At 49.4% G+C, this 24,581-nt stretch overlaps 1 protein-coding gene across 1 annotated transcript in view; it reads left to right on the forward strand.

Annotated features, from left to right (window-relative positions):
- PLCG1 (phospholipase C gamma 1) overlaps window positions 1-24,581 on the forward strand; it is a 40,905-nt gene that overhangs the window by 1,854 nt on the left and 14,470 nt on the right. Inside the window, exons 3-5 of the mRNA XM_035298621.3 lie at window positions 22,200-22,352; window positions 22,470-22,563; window positions 22,706-22,753. Coding sequence (XP_035154512.1) covers window positions 22,200-22,352; window positions 22,470-22,563; window positions 22,706-22,753 — 295 coding nt within the window. The remainder of the gene's footprint in view (window positions 1-22,199; window positions 22,353-22,469; window positions 22,564-22,705; window positions 22,754-24,581) is intronic.

Consider the following 24,581-nt stretch of genomic DNA (forward strand, 5'->3'; position numbering starts at 1 on the left):
TTCAGAGTTGTTCCACTTATCGTGTGCCTGTGCTGTGGCCAGAGGGGCACTCTGCTCAGCCCTCCATTCCCCCCCTGTCAGTGTGAAGAGATGATGTGTCTGCAACTCCAGACTGGGTTGCTTCTTGCAGGGACCCCTGGAGACTGGGGTTAGAGAGACCCAGGCTCAGAACCAGGTCTGTGTGAAGGAGGGGTTCAGGAAGTGACACTCCAAGGGGGGGGTCCCGCAAACCTTGGGTACGGTGTGCATGTGTGTAGATGGGCGAGGAGATTGGGAGGAAGGAAGGTCTTGTGGTGAGGCAGCCATCCTCGGCTACAAACTCCAAATCTGACACAGATCTAACACAGCTGCTCAACTTAGAAATGGCAGCCGCCTTCCTCAGTGCCCTCACTGACCCTGTCAGCCATTGGGAGAACATTTTAGTGACTTGAGAGCCCGTGGATTCCAAAGTGAAGGAAGGATAGATAACTGCAAAGAACTGAGTTAACTCTGGGAACATTACTCAGGCATCAGACTCCAGGCATAGTCCCTTTCCTTGCTCTCTCTGCTATGTTGAGTCGGTGGCCCTGGATGGAAGTTCTCTCAGATCTCCTGGGTAACTGACTGCATTTTAAACCATGCATATTATCAGCAGGCAAAAAATGTAGCACAGTGTTTGATGGCCAGTCTGGATTTGGAGCCCATGTATTCATTGTATGTTTCCCGGCCAGACCTTCTCTGAGCCTTGATTTTCTTATCTATAAAATGGGGGTAATAATATATCCACTCTGTATGGTTGCTCCAGGGATTAAATGAGACAATTCATGTAAAACATCTAGCATTGTCTGATACATAAATGTTTAATAAATGTGAGCTGTTATTAATAATAACAATAGACCATGGCTGCCCTTCAAGACCCTGGACTGGGAATGGTGAAGGGGTGAGGTGTGGCTCCATGGAGGTGAGGGTGAAGGTGCAGGAAGGGAGGAGGATGGTAACCATATTCACATTTCACTTAGCTTGCTACTCAGAAAAAGGCAGGAAATGGTTTTGTTTTGCTCCAACCCATGTGCCCACTTACCCACCCACCATGTAGAACAGTTTTTCTGTAGAGAAAGTGTTTGGAGTTTTACACATTTGACTCCTGGGTGTGACCTTTCTTGTTTGTAAGTTGGGACTTAAACAGAAAAGAGGGGTGTGGAGAGGGGATGATCTATCATGTCTCAGGTCTTTGGGGGATGAAGCCAGGCATACAGAGGACCTGATCACCCCCTACCCAGGGGTGAGCAGGTGGGTCAGCCAGAGGTGTACATATTCAATGATCTCATCAGCTGGGATTTGGCAGGCAGAGGATGTAGTGAGGACCCTGGCTCTTTGATTTTGAGGACGCAGATTGAAAGGAGCCTGGATGAAAAGTCTAGTCAACACTTGTGTGTTCAGACTTTACTAATGGAGGCTTCCCCTGAAGCCCTGCGCTGCTTCTGCCCATTCATGGGCTCTCTTTGTTGGTGGGTTCTGATGATCCCTGAGGCCTCTGAGGAGGTTGGACTGCCAGCCGAGTTTTCTGCCACTTGGACTCTTGCCCACGTGCCTCAGGTGTCTGGCCTTTACTGCTGACCCTGCCAGGGTACCAGCAATGCCTGAGGCTTGGCCAAAGAGAGAGACACTGTGCTACCTTCATGGTGTTGGTGGACCTGAGGGAAAGACAGTGTGGTTTAATGAGGTTTTGCAGCATTCATATGTAAGATCTTCTCCTACCCTGACTCTGTGCCCTCTTTTACAGCACTGTGAAATGGAACTGACACTTCTGATTTCTAGAGTGGTCATTGGACTCAAAAGCAGGGTGGGGAAGTGCTTAAGTGCTGACAAGTTTGGTTGTCCTGGTGGTATGATAGGAACCAGGTTGGTGTTTGGCCTTTTATGTTGCAGATACTGACATAAATGAATAAAATGCAGTTATGTAGAATTCCAGCTGAGTGTTGTAGAGACCGTTCATCCCATTTTACAGATGAGGAAATGGAAATGGAGAATGGTTTGTGCCCAAGGTGGTAAGTGTCAGTGTGTGCCAGGGCCTCAGCTGGGCCCAGCTGTCTTAATCAGTGGCTGACTGGCAACCCCAAGCTCATATTCCCTGTGGTTCATGTGGATCCACTGTGAGAAACCTTGCATTACAGGGCAAAGACTACTTTGGTTTTTGTATCCCAAGACATCCTCAGCCTCTCTAGGCTCTGGCTCCACGCTTTCTCTTTTTGTTTTTTTTTTTTTTGAGACCGAATTTTGCTATCTTGCCCAGTCTGGAGTGCAGTGGTACAGTCTTGGCTCACTGCAACCTCTGCCTCCTGGTTCAAGCAATTCTGTCATGGCTTCCTGAGTATCTGGGATTACAGGTGTGCGCCACCATGCCCAGCTAATTTTTTATTTTTTATTTTTTTGTATTTTTAGTAGAGGCAGGGTTTCACCATGTTGGTCAGGCTGGTCTCGAACTCCTGACCTTCAGGTGATCCACCCACCTTGGCTTTCCAGAGTGCTGGGATTACAGGCATGAGCCACCACACCTCACTGGCTCCACACTTTTTCTTCTGTTGTCTTCTGGGTTGATATGGTTCAGACCAGTGTTTAATGAGGTTGTCCAGTGAGATTCTTTGTGGGCCCAATAAAGAAACTCCATGGGCCGGGTGCAGTGACCCATGCCTGTAATCCTAGCACTTTGGGAGGCCAAGGCGGGTGGATCACAAGGTCAGGAGTTTGAGATCAGCCTGGCCAACATGGTAAAACCCCGTCTCTACTAAAAAAAAAAAATACAAAAATTAGCCAGGTGTGGTAGCGCATGCCTGTAATCCTAGCTACTTGGGAGGCTGAGGCAGGAAAATTGCTTAAACCTGGAGGATGGTTGCAGTGAGCCAAGATTGCGTCATTGCACTCCAGCCTGAGCAACAAGAGCGAAACTGTCTCAGGAAAAGAAAGAAACTCCATGGAGGTACTCTGTGGATACTGGCTGAGCATATCCATGGGGACTTTTGGGGCCCCAGGCTTCTATCGTTGACTAATTCTGCACTAGATAACTTTACTAGATGCCAGGCCCTCTGAGGTGAATGAGTATGGGTGCTTGGTTTTAGGGAAATGAAAACAGGCAATGACAGTTGTGAGCAGTACCTTTGATGAAGAGGGTGAAGGTGGCGGAAGAAAACAGCTAACCACCTTGATGAGGCAAGCGGACTCAGAAGGGAGGTGGTAGTGGAACCTACCACAGGGGTCAAGGGGAGCTTGACCCCTATGGCTGGGGAGCGGACCAGACCAGGAGGCCAGCTCTGAGGGCTGTCCCACAGCACGGGAGAGGGCAGGCCCAGGCCAGTGTCATCAAGGGTTTTCTTTGTACTGGCTGGTTACTCCCAGTGGGAGAGGGGCAAGAGCACATGTCCGGATCTCCCGAGCTAGCCATCCCTGCCTGTGTGTTTCCTGTCTGAATGTAGTTTTTTCCAAGGGAAGTCAGACCTTTTAGTGTTTCCTCAGCACTCCAGGCTTGCCCCAGTGTGTGGATTTCCAGGCCTCCTGCCCAGCTGGGATTTTCTGTTTCCTGTGAACCTAGGAAAAGGGCCTGCTTCACAGATAACTGGAGAAGCTGAGCTCACCCAACCCTGGGACCCACAATACCTCCACCTTCTCTCCAGACTCTGCGTATATGTTTATACAGATGCACAGGTTTCAGTTGGAGTTCAGAGATCTTGACTATGAGCTTTGCTTTGGGTATTAATATTAATGTTAAATTTGGGTATAAATATTAATAAATAACCCTCATTCCAAGAGGGTTATTAATTAATATTTGCAATAAGTATTATTACATCTCCAATTTGCCTGGTGCTAGGCACCAAAGATTCAAAAGTGTATTGAGAAATGCTTTGTGCTATTGAAGAACTCTTGGAAGAGACAGATGTAGAGGCATGTGATTATAACTGTGTGTATTACATACCATAATATAAAGGCCTCTACCAAGAACTGTGAGGAGCTCTGCCAGGAAGACATCAAAGGAGAGAAGTGACCTTTGAGGTAGGCCTCGAATTATTGAGGCACCTGCCTGTGCTGAGGCTCAGGAACTGAGAATCACTCTATGCCCGGGTAGGAAACAGATTTGGTGTGGTAGAGAGGAGGCTGGGACTGGTTGGAGACAGCTTAGGGATAGCCCTGGTGTACCGTGCCCAGCAATTATACTCAGTCTTGTAGGCAGCGGGAGTCAGCAGAGGCTGCAATGGGACTGACTTGCCTCTGTCTGGGAGACCACAGTGACAGTGGTTTGTCAGGCAAGTGTTGGGAAGGGAGGCCAGTGAGCTACTGCAATTTGCAGGATAGAGCTGATGAGGGCCCAGACAAGACCTTTTTGCTGAGGCAGGGTGGGGATGCTATGGTGGTAAATGGGAGAAGGGCAGCGTCTTGAGGGGTGAGACAGAGCTTAGTAGTTAAGCATTTGGGCCCTAGACTCTGCCTGCATTAAAATCCTATTGTGCAGCTTACTTGCTCTGTGACCTTAAAGCATACGACTTTACCTCTCTGGGCTACTTATCTGTAAAAAGGGAATTGACATTTATTTCATAAGTTTTTTGTGAAGATTGGATAAGAATCTGTACAAAGTGCTTAGCATGCAGTGTGGCACAGTGTAAGTGCTTACTATTTAGGAGCTCTGACAGGACACAGGTGAGGATTAAGTTCCCAGGAGGACCTGGTGGGAGGAGAGCAAATGTACCTGTTGTCCTAAGGGGCTGGTACCTGGCCACCAAGCCCTTTGGTTCAGAGGCAGGGGGGCCTGCCCATCCTCTCTTGCAGCTCTCAGCAATCCCTCTATTGTCAGGCCTCTTTCCCGCTGCTGGTTTTTGCAGGGAGACAAAGGAGTTGGCTGGAAGCAGCTGCTTTGGGTGGTAACCCTTTCTGTAGAGTGAAGGTACGATATTGTCCTATTTCTAAATGCCTAGTCCAGGACGCTATCTGGAGAGACCTTGTCTTCCAGAAAGTGCTCTAATGCCACAACCTCAATGTGGTAGAGCCTGCCTCTGCTGTCATGTTCTGTGTCAGTCTCCACTAACTCACAGCATCTCTTCTCACTCTGTGCCTTTTCCTGTGGGACGTGGCTTCAAGGAGACCACAGACGGTAAGTTGGAGGGAAGAAGTGAGGCCTGAGATTGTAAAAGCCTGATATTAGGAGACTGAGTTTTTCCCCCTCTCCACTTGCTTTGTTAGAACTAGAGAAGTTGGCCGGGCGCGGTGGCTCAAGCCTGTAATCTCAGCACTTTGGGAGGCCGAGGCGGGTGGATCACGAGGTCAACAGATCGAGACCATCCTGGTCAACATGGTGAAACCCCGTCTCTACTAAAAATTACAAAAAATTAGCTGGGCATGGTGGTGCGTGCCTGTAATCCCAGCTACTCAGGAGGCTGAGGCAGGAGAATTGCCTGAACCCAGGGGGCGGAGGTTGCGGTGAGCCGAGATTGCGCCATTGCACTCCAGCCTGGGTAACAAGAGCGAAACTCCGTCTCAAAAAAAAAAAAAAAAAAGAACTAGAGAAGTCACTGCAGACTTTGAGGAAAGTCCTAGGAGAGATGGATGTGGGATAGGACGATGGGAATGTTCTGGTGCCCCTTGTAGAGTGTCTTGTTCAGAGGAGCATGGACCAGTGCTTCCTTGGAGGGAATTTCTGAGAGCAGCATGTTTACAGGTGGCAAGACTCAAGGTGGAGCCATAGGTGAGGAGTGGCTTCAGGCCACTTGACCAGATAGATAGTCCCACCTTGCTGGTAATTGAGCTGTAGTGCCTGGAGATTTGTGGCTAGAGCTGGTCAGATTTGGGTTCAGGTCTCAGCTCCTACTGTGACCTTGGGCAGATTACTTTTCCCTGTCTGAAGTTGATCTTTAGCTGTGAAAGTAATTTTTCCTCACAGAGCTGTATATTAATAATAAGGGAGATTGTATATGAGAGTAAGAGATTTTATGTGAAAAGTACCTAGCACATTTGGCACTTAGTGGGCACTTGGTAGTATTCATTTGCTTTACTCTCATCTTCGTTAACTACAGAGCTCCAGTTCTTTCCACCAATTAGCCACAAGTTGGCTGCTCCAACAACCTGGAATAGGAGTCTGTTTACTACTTGCTTTCTGTGTTCCTTTCCTGAGTCTGTACACAGAAGACTGGGCATCAAAAAACTCTAGAATTTGTATAGCATATTGGGAGTTCATGGAACATTTTCTCACCTGTTGTATTATTTGAACTTCACAGCAGCTTCATGAATCTATGGAGGGCAGGAGTTACTATTCCTCTCTTACAGAGGAGAAAACCAAGGCGGTAAGGGTAAGGTCACATATCCAGTTCATGGCAGATCCTCGGATTTCTGATTCCCACTATAGTGTTCAGTTCATTCGCCCACTCTGGGGAAAATGACAGTAAGATGGACTGTTCTATGGGACCAGAGGGTTATTTTTTGTTTTTCTGCCCTCTGACCACATGTGTTTGACCAGCCTAGGCTTCCATCTGTGGACAAGCTGGACTCATTGCCTCAATTTCAAAACCCTTCCGCACTCATCCTTGCCACAACACCTGTGTCAAGATGCTTGGCCTACCCAGACATTTCCTACACTCCTACGTGGAGGTGAATGTAGCTGCTGATTGGGGGAAGGACACAGAAGAGCCTTACCCTCTTGACTTGCTGGTGTGTGGTGAAACTTTTGCCTATGCTTCTGCAGAACATGGGAACCTGGGGCTCCATGCCCAAAATGTCCTGAGAAGGGCCTTTCCAGGATTCTCTGTGACATCTCAAGAACATGCATTCATTCATGTGCTCCTTAAATTTGTCATACATTTATTGTGGGCCTTGCTACTGTGTGTTGGGCACCCTGAGCTGGACGTGATTGCTCCAGCCTCTGACTTGTTCAGGGTGGCACTAGATCTCTAGCCTGGTTCGTGTTCCATCTCACCATATCTACTCTCCTTAAAAAACCCCAAAAACTGCTTTCTTGGGCTTCAGTGACTCATTGAATAAGTGAGACACTACTTGTGCTTCCCTGGCTTTAGACTCTGTCATTTGCTAACTGTGCCAAGCACTGTGGAGTCCAGTAATGGACATAAGATTAGAAAGGTAAGGAGGTTAAAAAAGGTAACATATGTAGATACAGCCAGAAAGGAGAGAAATAGCCAGACAAATAAAATACTTACAGGATTTGGTGAGTTCTATGAAGGAAATAAGCAAGAGGCTGCTCTGTCAGGATAGATGAAGGTGTGCTGTGATAACAAATGATGCTCACATATCAATGACTGGCAACAACAAAGGTTAATTCCCCTATCTTCTATGTGTACTAACCTACATCACTGTCCCTGGATAGTGGCCTCAGTGGTTCTGGGCACAGCCTCTAGTACAGAGCCTGAACACCCGGGGCAAACTAGGCTGGAGAGGGATTTAAAATATGGAGGTTGAGAAGGAATGAAGTTTCATGACTTGGGATGGGTGTGGTGAGTGTGGGTTTGCTGTTGTGGTAGAGTGCTGCCCATGTAGGTCAAGAGACTGCCTTGGCTGACATCTTTGAAGTAGGTATCTTTGTGTGGCCCTTACCTAATTGTCGTCTCCCTGCCATAGCTGCATCTTCCCCACTGACCCATGCCCCTACTTGAGCTGTTCATTGAGCCTGCTATGTTGTGGCCACAGTGTCCTGCTGCTCCCCAGAGTTGGAGTGTCTCGCTAATTCTGCCACTCATCACAGCTGCTTCCCAGAACTTTGCCCTGCCCCCTGAGTGTGCTGGAGTCTTCAGAGAAAGTGGGGAATATGGGCACCTAGAGGCCTCTAAGCGGTGTACTCAGCCTGAGAGAGTAGGAAAAGAAGTCTGAGAAGGGGTTGGTCCCTGAATATAATGTAGTTTCAGGGAAGAAGCAGTGGGGACAGTGGAGTTGGTTGCCTTTTGATATGCTATGGTTCCAAGAGATGGGACTTGGAGAGTCTCTACTTGCATTCCTGGCTAAGCACTTAATATTCTCCTACCCCTCCTTGCAAGACTAGTTCCTTTTGAGGTGATACTTGGATAGCTTTTGAGAGGCTGCAGTGGCTTTGTGCCAGTCTTAAGTCCTAGCTTTCTTCCCACTCTTTACCTCCTAGGAACTGGGCCCATCCTGGGGGAGGCAGGAGCTCCTTTTAATAGTCCACATGTAGGCTTTGTGTATAGGCTCTGCTGCTTCCTTCCGGCCCTGGCCCTTCCTGGTGTTGGCCGGTGGCCCTGGCTTCAGCAAGATTCAGGATGCAGAGTAAACGGGGCGGGGCATTCTCCTGCAGAAGACTGGCATCTCTTTTTACTGAGCCCAGGCCTGGCACAGAGGAGACTAGAGTTAGGAAGCAAGAAAAGAAGATGACCCAGTCCTTGATCCTGGGAAGCTTGCAATCTGGACCATGTAGAAAACCACGAAGGCCCAGGGCTGGCAGGAGACAGCTGCGCCTAAAGTGCTGTAGGCTGAGCCCAACGGCCCAGACAGAATCGCCTTTTTCTCTGTAGCAGCCCATCCTGCCCCCTGGGTTCCCTCTACCTGCCAACTGGCATACAGGTGTTGGGTAAAGGATCTGTACAAAGGCTGTGAGGGGCCTGGGTGCAAGGGAGGAAGGCGTGGGCATGGTGGAGAGTGGGCAGTCTCATTGATGTTCTGGGCCCTGACAGTGAACAGCTGGCCAGACTGGTAAGGGGTTGGGCCATGGTGAGTTTGACCACTTGTTGGTTTGTGTTTAGTTCTTCTTGGCACAGGTGAGGAGTTCACTTTGAGGTTGGCTTCCTGTTTTCTTGGACACCTGGGGATATGGTTGAGTTTAAATGTCCGGAGGGAAATGATTGTTGAGGGCATGAGCCTGGATTATAATGTTCTTGGCTTGACCTTGCCCGTGGTAGGAGTTGGGTATTGACCACACTGTGTTCTGGCTGTGTAAGTGTGGATGTGTAGTGGGAGAATTCCAGCTCCACCTTGACTTCAGCCTAAGGCCCAGAGAGTGTGGGCCTGAGTTCACAGGGTGACTAATCCTAGGAAGAAGTGAAGGAGAGCTCCAGTTGGCCATAGGTCCCACAGGTTTCTCAGCTTACTTGGGAGCAGGAGGTGAACTAAGAGGTACAACTCTGTTCCCTCAGTTGGGAGGTTGGGCAGTGATGAGGCAGGGGTGATGGTCCATCTCTGAGGCGTTGAAGACCCACTTTATGGTCTCCCTGTTCTGCCTCATGGTCCACCAGCTGTTTGGAGGCAGCTCCCCCTTGCTGCCCTAGTCACTTCCTCCACCTTCAGTCATTGAGTATAATGTGACTATGTTAGCTTGTCCGTCCTAACTGGGACTATGGCCTTTCTTGGGAGTTCTCAGCATCTCCATTAAGGAGGTTAGAAAAGGTAACAAAGGTCACTTTGTTAAGGATTCTGCTGAGGGCCTTTTGAGGCCCGCAGTGAAACACAGAACATTCTCTCCAGTGAGAACAGAATGCCAGTTGCCTGACTGATCCCAAGAGGATGGCTTGGTCCTAGCCTGAGAATTAGTCTACACTGGAAGCATGAAGCTCCATACAAGGATGTGTGCTAGTACAGGTGGGGTGAGCAGTTGTCTTAAGCAGGTAGAACTATAGGGTGTTCAACTTCAGCTTGGGAAAAGGAAATCCAAGGTAGCCAACTCTCTTAGTAGGAGAGGTAAGTTCAAAGAATTTAAGCTGGGCTGGGCACAATGGCTCAAGCCTGTAATCCCAGCACTTTGGGAGGCTGAGGTGGGTGGATCCTGAGGTCATGAGTTCAAGACCAGCCTGGCCAAGATGGTGAATCCATGTCTCTACTAAAAATAAATTAGCTGGGTGTTTTGGCAGGCATCTGTAATCCCAGCTACTCAGGAGGCTGAGGCAGGGAATTGCTTGAACCTGGGAGACAGAGGCTGTAGTGAGCCGAGATCGTGCCATTGCTCTCCAGCCTGGGCAAGAGAGCAAGACTCTGTCTCAAAAAGAAGAAGAAGAATTTAAGCTGGGCTTTCTGGGCAGGCAGTGAGTGAATGAGATTCCTGGCTCCTTGGAGTGAGGTCACAGACTAGATCACTCCCTGGGGCCCTGTTTTCCAGTAAGCAAAAAGGGGACAGGAGAGTGGCTTGGCTTGGGCTGGCATGGCCCAGAGAGAGTGTGGCCAGTTGCTTTGGCAGCTGGGTCAAACAGCTCTAAAAATGGGAGAGCCTAGTGGGTTCTGCTGAAGCAGGATGTCTCAGCAAGCAGGCCTCTGACCTGATGACTTCCTCTCATTATTTAGAATGTCTCCAACCCCACAGATTTACTCTATGTTGGAGGCTTAAGAACTAAACCCACATTTACTGTCCAAGGGGTGGCAGCAACCCAGAAACCAAAGAGGCAGGAGCCAAGGTTGGGGTGGTGAGACGTCATGGGGTTCAGGGAGTGGCAGAGGGGAAGGCCTCTATTCTCCCTTTCCCACTCATCTCCCTACCTCAGCCCCTATTGCTCTGACATTTCCCCCACCACCAGGAGTCCTAGGTCCCTATTGTTCCCTTGTAGGAGGGAGACCCCAGATTTTTTTTTCTTCTCTCAACCCATTCCCTCTCCCTTGTGAGAGGGGTCTGCAGAGACAGCAACAGAGAGAGACTTGTAGATATGCTGGGCTGTAGTGAGGAGGGCCTCATTTATCTAGTGAGCAGGAACAGGTTGTGCAGCAGTGATGCTTTCGTTATATTTTTCTTGAAAAAGGTCCCCAGAAACTTATTAAGTTCCTGGTAGGCTTGGGCAGTGAAGATGACAGACATGGTGCAGCCTCTGAAGGAGTTTGCACTTTAGTGGGGAAGACAGACAGCCTTAAAATTCATGTATGGTTACTACTGTAATGAATACTGTGAAGCAGGAGTGCATGATGCAACCTGGAATCCTCTCCATCTTCCCCTTTTGTCTGTGCTGGCCCTGCTTGGCCACTTCCAACAAGGATTTTGAGGCATTACAGAGCACATGCCTAGGTTACAGGCAGTCTTTGCTTTGAAATATTGTTGGCTGTGCCCCCTTACCAACTGCTGCCTTAGGTAAGTTAACTAACCTCTTTGTGCTCACTTTCCTCACTCGGCAATTGGGGACCCTGATACCTACTTCATAGTGTTATTAGCAAGGATAAAATATAAGGCAGATTTTATCTTTGTAAGGCAATCTTATCAACAGCTTTACGCTATGTCTATGCAAAGTAAATGTGCAAGAAATGAGTGTTAGGATGCCAGGTGCCGCTGTTGCTCATCCTCCCTTCCCACCCAGGAGAGGTAGTAACTACTTCGTCCTCTACTTCTCAGCTTCTCATAGTATTTGTCTGTGGACTCTATTTAATGTAATCTATCTAGCACAATACTCATATCTAATTTTTCCTTCCACATTCAAGCCCCTTGAGGTACATGTATTCCAAGTACCTAGAAAGAGGACATTAGTTTCTCATGTAGGTGCTCAGAATGTATGGTTAATTTTGAATAGTAAAGTCAGTAGGACTTGTCAGAGGGCTTAATACAGCTGCTGGTGTACAGGGGCTGGTGAGAGAAAAGGAGACGTCAAGGATCATTCTGAAGTTTGGAGTTTGGGTACCTGTTTAATTGGTGATGCTCTTAGCTGACCCAAGGGGTATGGCAAGAGGCCTGGGTTCTGGTGAGAAAAGAGTGTTTGGTTTTACGGGGTTGCCTTTGAGGTGTTTTGAGATGAAGAGTGGAGATAGCGACTAGGCAGCTGAATTGAAAGATCAGAAGCTTAAGAGGAGAGGACAGGGCTAGAGACCTATTTGTGAATTATCTTTACATAGGAGGTAATTACAGCTACGGGCATGGCTGGCATTGATGAGGGAGAAGACAGCACCAGAAGAGAGGACCTTGGCCTGAGCCTTGACCAAGGCCATTGCTAATGTAGGTAGGCTTGTACCTCACAAAGAAGCAAGAAAACCGGTCAAGGTTGTGCAGGAGAAATCAAGGGCAGAGCTTCAAAGAGGGAGAGCATGATCAACCATGTTGATTGCTGCGGAGGGATCAGGAAGGAGGACCATAGATACGTGATTTGTGGGTCAGTCACGGTGATTCATGCCTGTAATCCCTGTGCTTTGGGAGGCCAAGACTGGTGAGTCATTTGAGCTCAGGAGTTCAAGAACAGCCTGGGCAACATGGCACAATACCATATCTGCAAAAAATATAATTAGCCTGGTGTGATGGTGTGCCTGTAGTTCTAGCTATCTGAGAGGCTGAGGTGGGAGGATCACCTGCACCCAGGGAGGTAGAAGCTACAGTGAACCCTGGTGGTGCCACTGCACTCCAGCCTGGGCAACAGAGTGTTTTATGGGCCAGGCATGGTGGCTCACATCTATAATCCCAGCACTTTGGGAGGCCAAGGTGAGAGAATCACTTGAGGTCAGGAGTTTGAGACAAGCTTGGGCAACATAGTGAGACCCCATCTCTATTAAATATAAAGAAAAAATTTTTAAGTGACTTATACCCAGTGCTCTGGTTCTCCAAGTGGCCTGAGTATACTATGGTGGAGTGGGGGCATTTTATGAGGGACTTTTGAGGTCCTGGACATCCCTGAGATATGGCCCTGGTGAGTCTCCCAGTCTCTCTCCTGTAGCCAGGAGCCTGGCATATATAGGCCATCTAGAAAGAACTTAGCTAGCCTTAGTCTGCAAGGGAGGCAGAGTTTGGAGCACACAGGACTCCTGATCCAGAGGCTGACCCATGGCCACCTTGAGAATCTTCTGGGCTTGTGCAGAAAAGTTAACTTTTTTTACTGTGGCAGTTAAGGCTGGAATAGGCCATCTTCCCTCCCTTCTCATACATGATACTCTGATTTGTGGAATGATTCCTGTTTGTGGAATGCAGTAGACTTCTGCACCTCTGCCTTGGTTTCCATGAACCCCTCTGCCCAATGTGTGCTTGTCAGCCCTCCAGACCTGCCTTTTACAGAGCACTCCCAAGACTTTGCTCTGCACACACTCAGCACCACAGACACCTCCCTGTTCTACTCTTTGCATGACCTCATAGTTATCTGCTTCCCCATCTGTTTCCTCCATCAGGCAGGGGTTTTCTCAAAGGCAGGAACTCAAATGCCTTATTGATCTCTGTTTCCCTAGGACCCAGCCCAGGGCCTGACATGGAGTAGATAGATGCCTGATAATGTTTGATCAGATGATGGAATGAATGCATAAACCGAATAGACGACTGCTCAGTGCTCTTCCAGCTTTGATTTCTCTGGGTGGGACCTCCTTTCCCTTCCTCCCTTGGAGCTTAGGCATTCTGTTCTCACCTCTGAAATAGGTAAGATTAATTTAGAGTCTTAGGGAAGAGGGCTGCCTGCCTGGATGGTACAAAGGCTGGCTATGGTTGCTCTGCGTGTCTCTGTATACCCAGTGTCAGGGATAGCAGCTGCTGTGGGGACACCGCAGAGTGCCCCAGTTCTGCCATGACTCACCTAGTGACCATGACAAGACCCTTTGGACCCTCCATTTCCTCATTGTTTCAAATAAATTTGTCTAGACTCTAGACCAAGCTTGTCCAACTTGCTGCCAGTGGGTCTGGTTTGAAGGCAGCTGCTTCACAGGAATGGAAAGGAGAGTAAGCCCCACCATCGCCTTCCCTTTGCCATATAACCCTGTGACTCTGGAAGTCCCTGAACCTAGATCCTTGTTTGTAAAATGGAAATGGATAGCTACCCACCCCTCCACGTTCGCTTTCCTCCGGTGGCAGCCTGATGTGCTCAGGAAAACCTCAGATTTGTGAGTATGTTTCTACAGAGAGGCGGAAGAGGAATGTTACAGTCTCAGGAAGAGAAGGTGAGGAGAACTCTCTCTCCTTCCTTAGGCTTTGGGCATACACAGCCAGCTTGGTAATTGCTGACCATCTTGTGGCCTGGCTACTATTGTATCAGGCTTTCTTCACACCTGTGTCCAGGTTCTCTCTTTGTCTCTTCTTCAGCTACCTCCATCCTTTTCCTTCAGAGCTGCAAAAACCCTGCCAAAGCTGTGGTCCTGATGGGTGCAGAACCCCTGTGCCTCTGGCTCCCTGTGAAGGGGGATCTGCAGTGCAATGCCTGTCTTACCCCATAGGGAGTTGTATAGGGACCTGGGGAGGGGTGGCTGAGGTAGGGAGCCAGAAGTGGATGACAGTCACTTCTGCTGGAACCTTTCTTTGTCCGTGTTTCAGTATCCTCTGGTGGAAGAAGGCTTAGCTCCATTAATACTCTCCTGGGTCCTACTTGTGTAGTTTCTTTGGTATGGGGATTGGGGACTGGGAGGGATTCAACTGTTTGCCGCAGGGTACATGTGGAGAGGGTGATTGGTGAGAGGTCATTTTGGGGAAGATCTACATGTATATTCTGACTCCTGGGACCATTCTCCTCAATCTCCTGGTGGTCTTGGCTTAGGGCCCAGCAGGGCGTGGGTGCTTAGCATCCTGCTGCTTTTACTATTCTGTCTTTCCCAAAGCTGTGTGTTAGCTTGCCGTGGTTCCCACTGGCTATAGGAATCTTTGTGTAGGCACCTGCCAGTTTCCAGACTGTACTGGCCCCCAGGGGTCACATTCCCCCCCAACTGTGCCTGTTCCTTCTTTTTCTATTCACGCTGTCGCCCATTAACTATTGCATTTTCAGTTTTTATTGTAGCTGCACAGCCTCTGTGGCCCACTGTCCCACCTCTTCCAGGAAGCCATCCTTGATACCATCTTTCTGGTACCATCTTTGAGCATCTGTGGCCTTTGCTGCCTGTTAGATAATAGCTCTGGAATCAAACTCCCATGTGTTTACTTTTGCTCTTAAGTACTCTGAACATCTTGAGGCCTCCCCAGGCCCTGGGTTTGTGTTGGACTGGTAGGGAATGGAGAAAAGAGTCAAATGTGGTTTCTTCCTTGGAGGATCTCATAGGCCAGTGGCCTAGACACCAGGGAAACACCAGCAGGTGTGACAAGTGGTGACACAGAAAAGAGGAGGGGGCACCTAGTGTGTCCCTGGCCTGGGCCTGATTGGGGCTTAAGTGAGGAGGTAGGTGTGTGAAGGCTGAGGCAGGAGGGGAGACATGAGCTGGGGTCATGTTGTGTTAATTGGACTTGGACTCTTTTGAGGAGGGCTGGGCTTTGCCTGCCTTCCTCCAGTGCCCTTTGCAGAGCGGGGCTCACAGGCCTTGAGGGGTTCTGGGGTCCACAGCCCACAGGTGGGGATAGTAAAAACCCCCAGAAGGGAAGGAACTTGTCCAGGAAATCTTCACTTACCTCTTTCAAGCTCTTTAGATTTTAAAGAGACCTTTCATGTTTAGTATGAATTGCAGTTTTTTTAAGTTAGAAAATTTCTTTATTCCATGCATGTTTAAATGGATTATTTTTGCTGCCATTTACATCAATTAGCTTACACACTTTGGGATTTTTGTTTTTCTTTTTTAGAGAAAGGATTTCTCTTTGTTGCCTAGGATGGAGTACAGTACTATGATCCTAGCTCATAGAGCTACTCTTCTGCAGCCTCAAACTCTTGGGCTCAAGTGATCTTTCCTGTCTCAGACTCCCAAGTAGCTGGGACTACAGGCATGTGCTAAGTTTTTTTTTTTTTTTTTAATTTTAATTTTTTTGCAGAGGTGGGGTCTTGCTCTGTTACCCAGACTGGTCTTGAACTCCTGGCCTCAAGCGGTCCTCTTGTCTCAGCCTTCTAAAGTGAGTGTATGTACCTTATAAAGGGAAAACCCTCTCGGTGGCTCACGCTTGTGATCCCAGAACTTTGGGAGGCCAAGGCAGGTCAATCACTTGAGGTCAGGAATTTGAGAGCAGTATGGCCAACATGGTGAAACCCCATCTCTACTACAAAAAAATACAAAAATCAGCCGGGCTGGTGGCGTGCATCTGTAATCCCAGCTGCTTGGGAAGCTGAGGTACGAGAATCACTTGAACCTGGGAGGTGAAGGTTGCAGTGAGCTGAGATAGCGCCACTGCAACCTCCAGCCTGGGCAACAGAGCAAGACACCCAGACGCTGTCTCAAAAAGAAAAAATTTCAGTGAAAACATGTTTCATGTTCAGAAATTTGGGGTATTTTGATGTGGGTTTTTTGGCCATATCGTCCTCATTTGGGGGATTTAATTTTCAGTATGTCCTCCTGTCCCTTTCCGATTAAATCACTTTTGTATCTCTTACCTTGTTGGCATCTTAACTATAGTCCCAGGAAGGAGGTGCCAGGAGTGGTGATTCCATTTTGCAGATGAAGAAAATGAGGCTCAGAGAGATGGGTCCAGGTTGGGCATGGTGGCTCACGCCTATAATCCCAGCACTTTGGGAGGCTAAGGTAGGCAGATCACCTGAGATCAGGAGTTCAAGACCAGCCTGACCAACATGGAGAAACCCTGTCTCTACTAAAAATACAAAATTAGCCAGGTATGGTGGTGCATGCCTGTAATCCCAGCTACTTGGAAGGCTGAGGTAGGAGAATCGCTTGAACCTGGAAAGCGGAGGTTGTTGTGAGCCAAGATTGTACCATTGCACTCCAGTCTGGGCAACAAGCGAAACTCCATCTCAAAAAAAAAAAAAAAAGAGAGAGAGAGAGAGAGAGAGAGATGGGTAGATAGGTCCAGGCCTCCTGCCCACCTTGTCAGTGCTTTTGTTCATAATACCTCTCTATACCCTTTTTACCTGATGAGTGGTTAACAGTCTTGCAAATTTGGGGGACCTCTGTCTGTTGGGCTATTTGGAAGTGGCTTTTTTGAGCACAGAGGACACTAGGACACAGGTTTCAATAAGAAGCTTGGGTCTAATTTAGGGTCTTGGATTTGATGGTTGGGCTCCTTCTCCCCCTTCTAGGGCCTGCCATGTGTCTGCCCTCTAAGGCAGGATTGGCTGGCTCTCACTGGTTGTGCTCTGAGGAGCCCTGCCTTTCTCTTCCCTAGGGCTCCTGCTGTCCTGGAACTCTGCCTGGGTAACAGGAATACTGCCCTTATGCATATCCCTTGGTGGCCAGACAGGGTGGTTATCCCACTTTACTGGACAGGAGGAGAGCTGGTGGCAAGCCTACCGCTTGGTCTGATGTCTGGGAGGAGTCAGGGTGGGAGCAGGAGTCAAAGACAGGAAGCAGCCCTACCTTCAGAAGAGCCAGGCACACAGATGGATCCTCTGTGGTTACTGTCTTCCCCCTTTTCTTTCTTTCTTTTTTTTTTTTTTTTGAGACAGAGTTTCGCTGCTGTTCATTGCAGGCTGGACTGCAGTGGCATGATCTCGGCTCACCGCAACCTCCACCTCCTGGGTTCAGGCAATTCTCCTGCCTCAGCCTCCCGAGTAGCTGGGATTACAGGCGTGCGCCACCATGCCCAGCTAATTTTTTGTATTTTCAGTAGAGACGGGGTTTCACCATGTTGACCAGGATGGTCTCGATGTCTTGACCTCGTAATGTCTTCACTCTTTTCTAGGCTCCAGACTGGCTGCCCACCTTGTCCCTTTGACAGTACCCTGTCTCCCCACTTAGTGAATTGCTTGCTGTCCCAGGGTGGGGGCTTACTCTCCTGCAGAGGCAGGTTCTCCGCTAGCCCTGAGGGTTGTGTAGCTTCACAGCTTCCAGAGTGCTTGGGCAGAGGGTGACTCAGATGAGGAAACAGGCTCCTTTTAAAGGGAAAGCACCTGCTATTACTGGCATGTCCAAAAGGTGGCTGCTCTCCAGGACTGCATGGCCCAGAAGCTCTGCTCTGAGTAACTGCTGGTCTCTAATCTCTGTGGTCTTAGGCCAGGAGTCTGTCCCTGAGCTGAGAAAGGAGGGGAGAAGAGGGAAGAGATGGAAAAGGAACATCGCCCTTCCTAGTCTCCCTGGCCCCATCATATAAGCTTTGATTTTACAGATTCAGTCTTGTGGCATTTTGCCTCAATGCTTAGAGCTGGGCCCTGCTGCCAGGGAGCAGGCACATTTCCTTCTGCCCAAAAAAACAAAACACAAATGAATCTGAGGTAGGGCAGGCCAAGGCTGAGTGTCTGCATAGTAGTGTGCTTACATGTAAGGGTCTGTGGTGGGTCTACTCCCACGAAAGCCTTCTTATTCATGATGAACCAGAGAAGACTGCAGACTTGCCAAGACCTAGCTTTATGCTTGGAGCCAGGATTTGAAACTTGATCTTTGAGGGTGCACGTATCTCAGACTATTCGTGAGTGTGCAGGTGGGGTGCTGCAGGCTCAGGAAGCAGCATGTCTGCATATGCTTATCTGAATACAAGTCCCTAAGAATTCCCTTTCTCCCCATACAATGCCCCCATCCCTGCCAGACTTCTTTTTTTGAACAGAGGAATAGCTGCTTGTATTCCTCTCTTCATGGAGCAACTTCATCTCGCCTAAGTTTGGGTTTGCACCTAGTGGAGCCCTGGCAAGTGGCCTTATTTGTCTCCCCTACTGCCAGTTTTTGTAGGCTCCATGTTAGTGGCACTAGGCACACAGGTAGACAGGTGGGCTGTCTCCAGATTTCTCTATTAACAGCACTTCCCAGCAGAGTCCTCACAGCAACCATGTGAGGTAAGACGAATTTCCAGTTTCCTGAGCCGGGAGACTGAGACTGAAAGAGTGAGAGACTGCCAGGGCCTCACAGTTAGAATTTAAGAGCTTTGTGGCTCTCCTCACTAAGCCAGGAAGGGGATGATCAGGGCAGGCTTCCTGAAAGTAGAAGGCAGATCTCTACCAGGGCAGGGAGCAGAGCAAGGATCTCAGGATTCAGCCTGGGGCACCAGGAATCCGGGCCTGTGAGAAGGTTCTCAGTCCTCAGAGCTGACCTGTGATATACAGTTCAGGCACAAGCCGGTGTGGTCCCTCATTATTTTAGAGCCCCTCAAGAAAGACTGACTCTGTTTCTTCATGAGAGTTTGTGGGCAATTAAATATAAGGGACTAGATCCCCCTCCCTGCCCCAAACAGCTTATCTTGTCACTGTCTACTATAGCCATGTTTGGAATGGCAGTGGTCAGGCCATTCCTGAAGCCCAGGCAGCCTTCATTGTGGGCTTGGGGACATGGTGCCATTCCTGAAGCCTGGGCAGCTGTCGCCATGGGCCTGGAGACCTAGTGCTCGGAGGAATGAATATGCTGCAGCCCTAATGGGCTGTGCTGGCTGGGCTCTGCCCTCTTGGGTCAAGGTGAGACTGGGGATTAGGCCTTTGTCATCATGCTATATCAGGCCTCCTGGCTGCTAGATGTGGGATCCTGCCCTTGTTTTCAGAGAGTTCTTCCTCCTGATTGCCCCATCTTCTTCATAGTGAGGGTCTCTTGGAACCTCTGTCTTTTCTTTTCCCCATAGTTCTCCTGCATGTTGTTCTCTCATGGTTCTGAGTTGGGGAGGAGTGCTAGGTCATGGATCTCTGGGTATAAGGTGTGACTTTCCTACTCTTCTAAGCTGTTCTCCCCTTCTCAAGCTCCCAAGTTCTGGGAAGGTCTCTTTTCCTACCCTCTTGACTGATGGCAAGGAGGTCTGACCAAACTGTGCCAGACTGGATCAATCTCTCTCACCTGCAATGAGGGCAGAGGCCATTCCTCTCTGGGGAGTCTCCTCGTAAATTCCTGGGGACCAGCCCTGGCTCTCTCAGGAAAGAGGACACTACTATATTTGTTCTGGGAGGCAGGAGGATGACGGGTGAGGTTGGGAGGTAGTATAAGATGAGGCTTCAAGAACCTAGTAGAGCATCTCACTCTGCTGCCGGGGCCAGGCTGGTGCCTCCTTGTGGAAGACAATACAAGGGACCAGATGTGGCCAATGGGAACTTGGGAGAATATGATGCCTGGCCTTGAGCTGCTCTGTGCCTACCTGGTCCCTATTTCAGGCACCTGTTCTGCCATCAGACGGATCTCAATGGAAATATGCGCAGGAGTACAGGCCTGTTAACTCTGTGTGTGTGTGTGTGTGTGTGTGTGTACACTCATACTCACCTTTGCAAGAAGCTGTGGAAGGGGGATGACAGCAGCTTCACACCGGAAGAGCAGACTGGTTTCTGTTTCAAAAGGCAGAGTTTGTGGTTGTTCTGCAGTTTCTTATCTAGTCATTTCCCCTGATGGGAGCTCCTCCTTCTGTCCTTGGAAGCCCTGCTTTCTCTGTTAGGTCTTTATGGCCCAGTTCTCCCTGCCCCTGTTCCTACCTGAATGTAACTATTCATTTTTTCTCTGTCTCTATTTGGTTGTCCTTCCCTTTGCCTGTGTGTCTGCTTTTTTAATTTCTTGGTTCAGTCATTTAGCAACCTCCAGAGGAGCCCTGCCTGGCCTTAGGATGTGAGCAATGGATGTATATGTGTGTGTGCATGAAGCATCAAGTGTGTGAGTACCACAGGAAGGAACTTCTCAGTTGGAACCTTGATGAAGAGAAGAGAGCCTGGGAGGTGGACATACCCAGATTAGGAATCAAGATGAAATGGGGATAGGAAGCACCAGCTATTCTTGCCCTAGATATAGCTTAGTGTGGATGGAGCAGAAGGTGAGAGGGCAAAGCTGGGAGGTAAATCCGTGGGCTCTATCACAAAGAACCTTGAAGGTCATAGAAGATGTTTGTTCTCCTTAGACTGGCAGTGGGCAGCCTAGGGAAGGGATTGAATGAGGTCTGGGGGGGTGGTCAGAATAATGTTTTATGAAGAGCCAGAAAACTGGGGAAAGATGGCTGATTGGTGAGAACCAGGGGGGCGCAGGGCAAGCAGCAGGAAAGGCAGAACTCTCAGCTGGAGGACAGGCCAAAGAGGTTTGCTGAGGGGACAGGTGTTTCCAGTTAGAAACAGGAATGTGTTGGGGAGGTAGGTAAAGGCCAGACGCAATGCCCACTGTTCCAAGTAGGATAGATAGGGAGTTCTGTGGCAGTTGCTATAGGGACGGGACAGGAAGAGAACATCTGGGGAAGTTGGGCCGTTAGGACATTCCAGCCAGGTTGGTGTGCAGTTTGGGTCGAAAGGGCTCCTGAGATGGGGGCTGGCCAGACAAATGCTGGCACTGCATCTGGCTCCAAAGTTACCAGGCCAGTCTAGGTTTAGAGCATTTTAAGAGGCTTCCGAGCTTAGGGAATACTTAAAGAAAGTCATCGCTGTTGGCTAAGCCAAGCTTTTTTCCTTTGACCTCATCTACTTTAAATCAGTGACTTCTGGGCTGGAATATCTGCCCTCCAGCCAGTGGTCGGCCCCTCCCTGTGCTGAAGAGTGTGTCAGAGCCTGTGCACCTAAGCACCTTTAGTGAGGGAGCAGAGGAGTCAGCATTGGATGGGCTCCCTCCATGTGCCATATATACAGTGCTGCGTGTTTCTAGCTATTACAACTTTTGATCTTACCAGCATCTTTCTGATGCTGTTGTATGTTACTCTCTTCACAAGTGTAACAGTGAGATCAGAGTGGCTGTCACTTTACTGAGATCACATAGCTAACGTGAGGTGGAGCTAGGATTTTAGTCCAAGCAGTCTCACCCAGAGCTGATGTGCATGATTTTTTCTACCACCCTGCCTTCTAGAGAAACTCAGTCAAGCTCTTTGCTTCATAGGTTGTAAAACTGAGACTGTGAGAAGTTAAATGAGTTACTCATCATTGTCTAAAGTTTTCGTGGCTGAGGCAGGTCATCTGCTATTCAATCCTGTGTACCTCTCTGAGTATGCCCCGTGAAGGCCAGGGGAGCATGCAAGGGCCTTGGATAGCTAAGATAAGGAAATGGTCCTGGGCAAAATGGTGGTCTGGGTCCAGGATGGCTGCTGCTCTGGGACCACCAATGCCTTGGTCAGGGGACGGGGTGGGGATTCTCTTGCTGAGACTTGTGTGGGGATGTCTTTAGCAATTAACGCATTTCAGGGATGCACCAGTCTTCTGGGCCTGAGCCTTTCTCTCAGGGATCCTGAGGCCCATCTTAACCTACCCAGCCCTGCCTCTGGGACTTTATGATTTGATTTGTGTGTACCTTGTGTTAGGCAGTGGTCCTCATGATCAACCTTGGGTCTCCATTTCTCCTTCTGGAATCCAGCTCTTTTCCAGGTCAAAATGTCCCAGGGAACAAAGATAGGAAAGGGATACCCCGCATAACTGCCTTTCCCCCAGATAGCCTTCTCTGACCTTTGAGCCCTTAGCAAAAGTCTGTCCCTAGACTCAACCCAGCCCTCTTATTACCCAGCGTGACTGAGTGGTCTTGGCTCTGCCTCTGGGGTTCCTCCCTGAGAGAGAGTGTAAGAATGAGGAAACTAGGCTGCCCTCCTTTCCGTGTTGACTCTGGGAGACCCCAGCTTGATCTTGGTCTCTTCACTACCTCCCTAGTTGATATTCGAGAAATCAAGGAGATCCGCCCAGGGAAGACCTCACGGGACTTTGATCGCTATCAAGAGGACCCCGCTTTCCGGCCGGACCAGTCACACTGCTTTGTCATTCTCTATGGAATGGAATTCCGCCTGAAGACCCTGAGCCTGCAAGGTGGGAGTCAAGCGGGTAGAGGAGATAGGGGATAGTTAGAGGAAGAGGAATGGCCGCTGGCTCCTCCCCAGTGGGAGATATGTTCCCTCAGTACAGCTGTTTATGCCTTACTCATAGCCACATCTGAGGATGAAGTGAACATGTGGATCAAGGGCTTAACTTGGCTGATGGAGGATACATTACAGGCACCCACACCCCTGCAGATTGAGAGGTAAGAACCACTCCTGAAGCGGTTAGGGCTGGGAGCGTTAGGGACCCGGGGGACAGGAACAGCAGACCATTGTGTGCCCAGATATCTCCTAGGTCTGGCCCTAGATGGAAAAGTGGCCCTCACCTCAGGCTTCTCTCTCCAGGTGGCTCCGGAAGCAATTTTACTCAGTGGATCGGAATCGTGAGGATCGGTGAGTACCGAGCTATGTCTCTAGCCCAGCAGGGTGGGTATGGGCATCCAGAACCTTAGCTGGGCCTCTAAGCAGCTGCCTGGAGACCTAGAGGACCCTGGGGACCTTAAGTGGGGCTAAGGGGTGGGCAGAAGTTTCTGGCACAAGTAGCTTTCTGCACAAAGCTCTCTGGTGGCATTGGTGTGAGCTGGTGAGAGGAGCCAGCCACATGCTGTGTGGTCTGCCACTGTGGGCAGAGAGACTGGATGTGTAGAAATGGCTTTGGGTGTCCTGGAGGTGACGGTGGCCAGTAATGTGGGAAGAGCGCCCTGAAGCTCATGGCTCTGAGGTCTGTTGTGGCAGCCAGAGGAGTCAAGGAGAGAAGGGGAGTGAAGACCAGATGGTGTGGGTGCTGCACCATGGTGAGGTCCTTTGACCTGAAAGGAATGGGAAGCCATGGAAGGGTTCTGAAGAGAGGAGTGATGTGATCTGACTTGGGTTACTCTGGATTGCTCTGGCTGCTGTGTGGAGAGCTCAGTTAGGAGCTGCTTCCATACTCCACGTGAAAGATGAAAAGGGCTTGGCTCATAATGGTAATGGTAGATTTTGGCCATGGTGTATTTTGAAGATAGAGCCAGAAGGAATGTCCTTAACAGATTGATTATGTTAAGAGAGAAGAGTAGAAGATAATAGTACAGTCTCTGGCTTGAGCAACTGGAAAACAGAGTTGTCATTGACTGACATGGGAAGATCAAGGGGACAAGCCCATTTGGAGGGAATCTTAGGGGTTCAGTTTTTGAGGCATGTTAAGTTTTCTGATGCCTGTTAGAGCTGTCCAGGGAGAGATGTTGAGTAGGTGGGTGATTAGAGTGAGTTTAGGTCCACAGGTGGAGCTGCAGATATTAACTTGGGAGTATGTAAATGACACTGAAAGCCACAGGACTGGGTGAGATCATCTAGGGGGCAAGCAGACTAAGAAAAGGGCAGGGTCCAGTGGCTGATCCCAGATCACCCCCATATTAGAGATTGGAGGGGTGAAGGACAACTAGTGCAGTAAGAGGAGCAACCCCCAGAGTGTTGAGTTTTGGCAACCCAGGGAAGAAGACAATGGTGAAATCTGACCATTGACTCTTGGATTTAACATGGTGGGAAGAGCAGTGTCAACCAAGTGGTGAGGGGCCCAAAGGAATTAGAAGGAGCAAGATGACTCTTACAAGGAGTTTTGCTATGGAAGGGAGGCAAGAAGGGGGGCAATATCTAGAGAGCAAAGCAGGGACAAGCCATGTGTTTTTGGTGGACGAAGTAACAGGCTGTTCATATGTTGATGGGGAAGAGTCCACAGAGGGCAAGGTTGGTGATGCAGGCAGTTGCCACCAGAAGGTCTCTGTTTTCTCACTGGAAAATAGGGACCCTGATAGCACGAACCTCCTAAGTGACTGAGGATCAGAGGAGATGGCACCTGTACAGAGCCAGCCCTCCCTCTGTGGTGCTTGACCCACTCAGCGTGGAGCTCAGTCCCCTTGGGGAATTTTGGTGCCTCCTCCCAGGCTGTTGGGTCCCAGAGGAGGTGGACCCACCCTCCCCTCCTTGACACCACCTTCCAGGAGAGAAAGCCCCTCTTTTTCCTTCTTGTCCATCCTGTTGCCAGGTCCAGCAGTGTCCCCAGCCTCACATCCTGGGCAGGACACCCCTGGAGAGCAGAGTTGCTTGTTCTCTGAGTTTCTTTCCAGGAGCCAGACCCTGTCCAGCCCCAGGAGGTGCCCAGTTGCCAGTCATTGTAATTGGTGGAGCATACACCTCCCTCTTCCTCCCCCCTCATGGGTTAGTGGGTTCTGAGGACCAAACTCCC

The sequence above is a fragment of the Callithrix jacchus genome, chromosome 5 (assembly GCF_049354715.1).
Source record: "Callithrix jacchus isolate 240 chromosome 5, calJac240_pri, whole genome shotgun sequence".
Classification (NCBI taxonomy): Eukaryota; Metazoa; Chordata; class Mammalia; order Primates; family Cebidae; genus Callithrix; species Callithrix jacchus.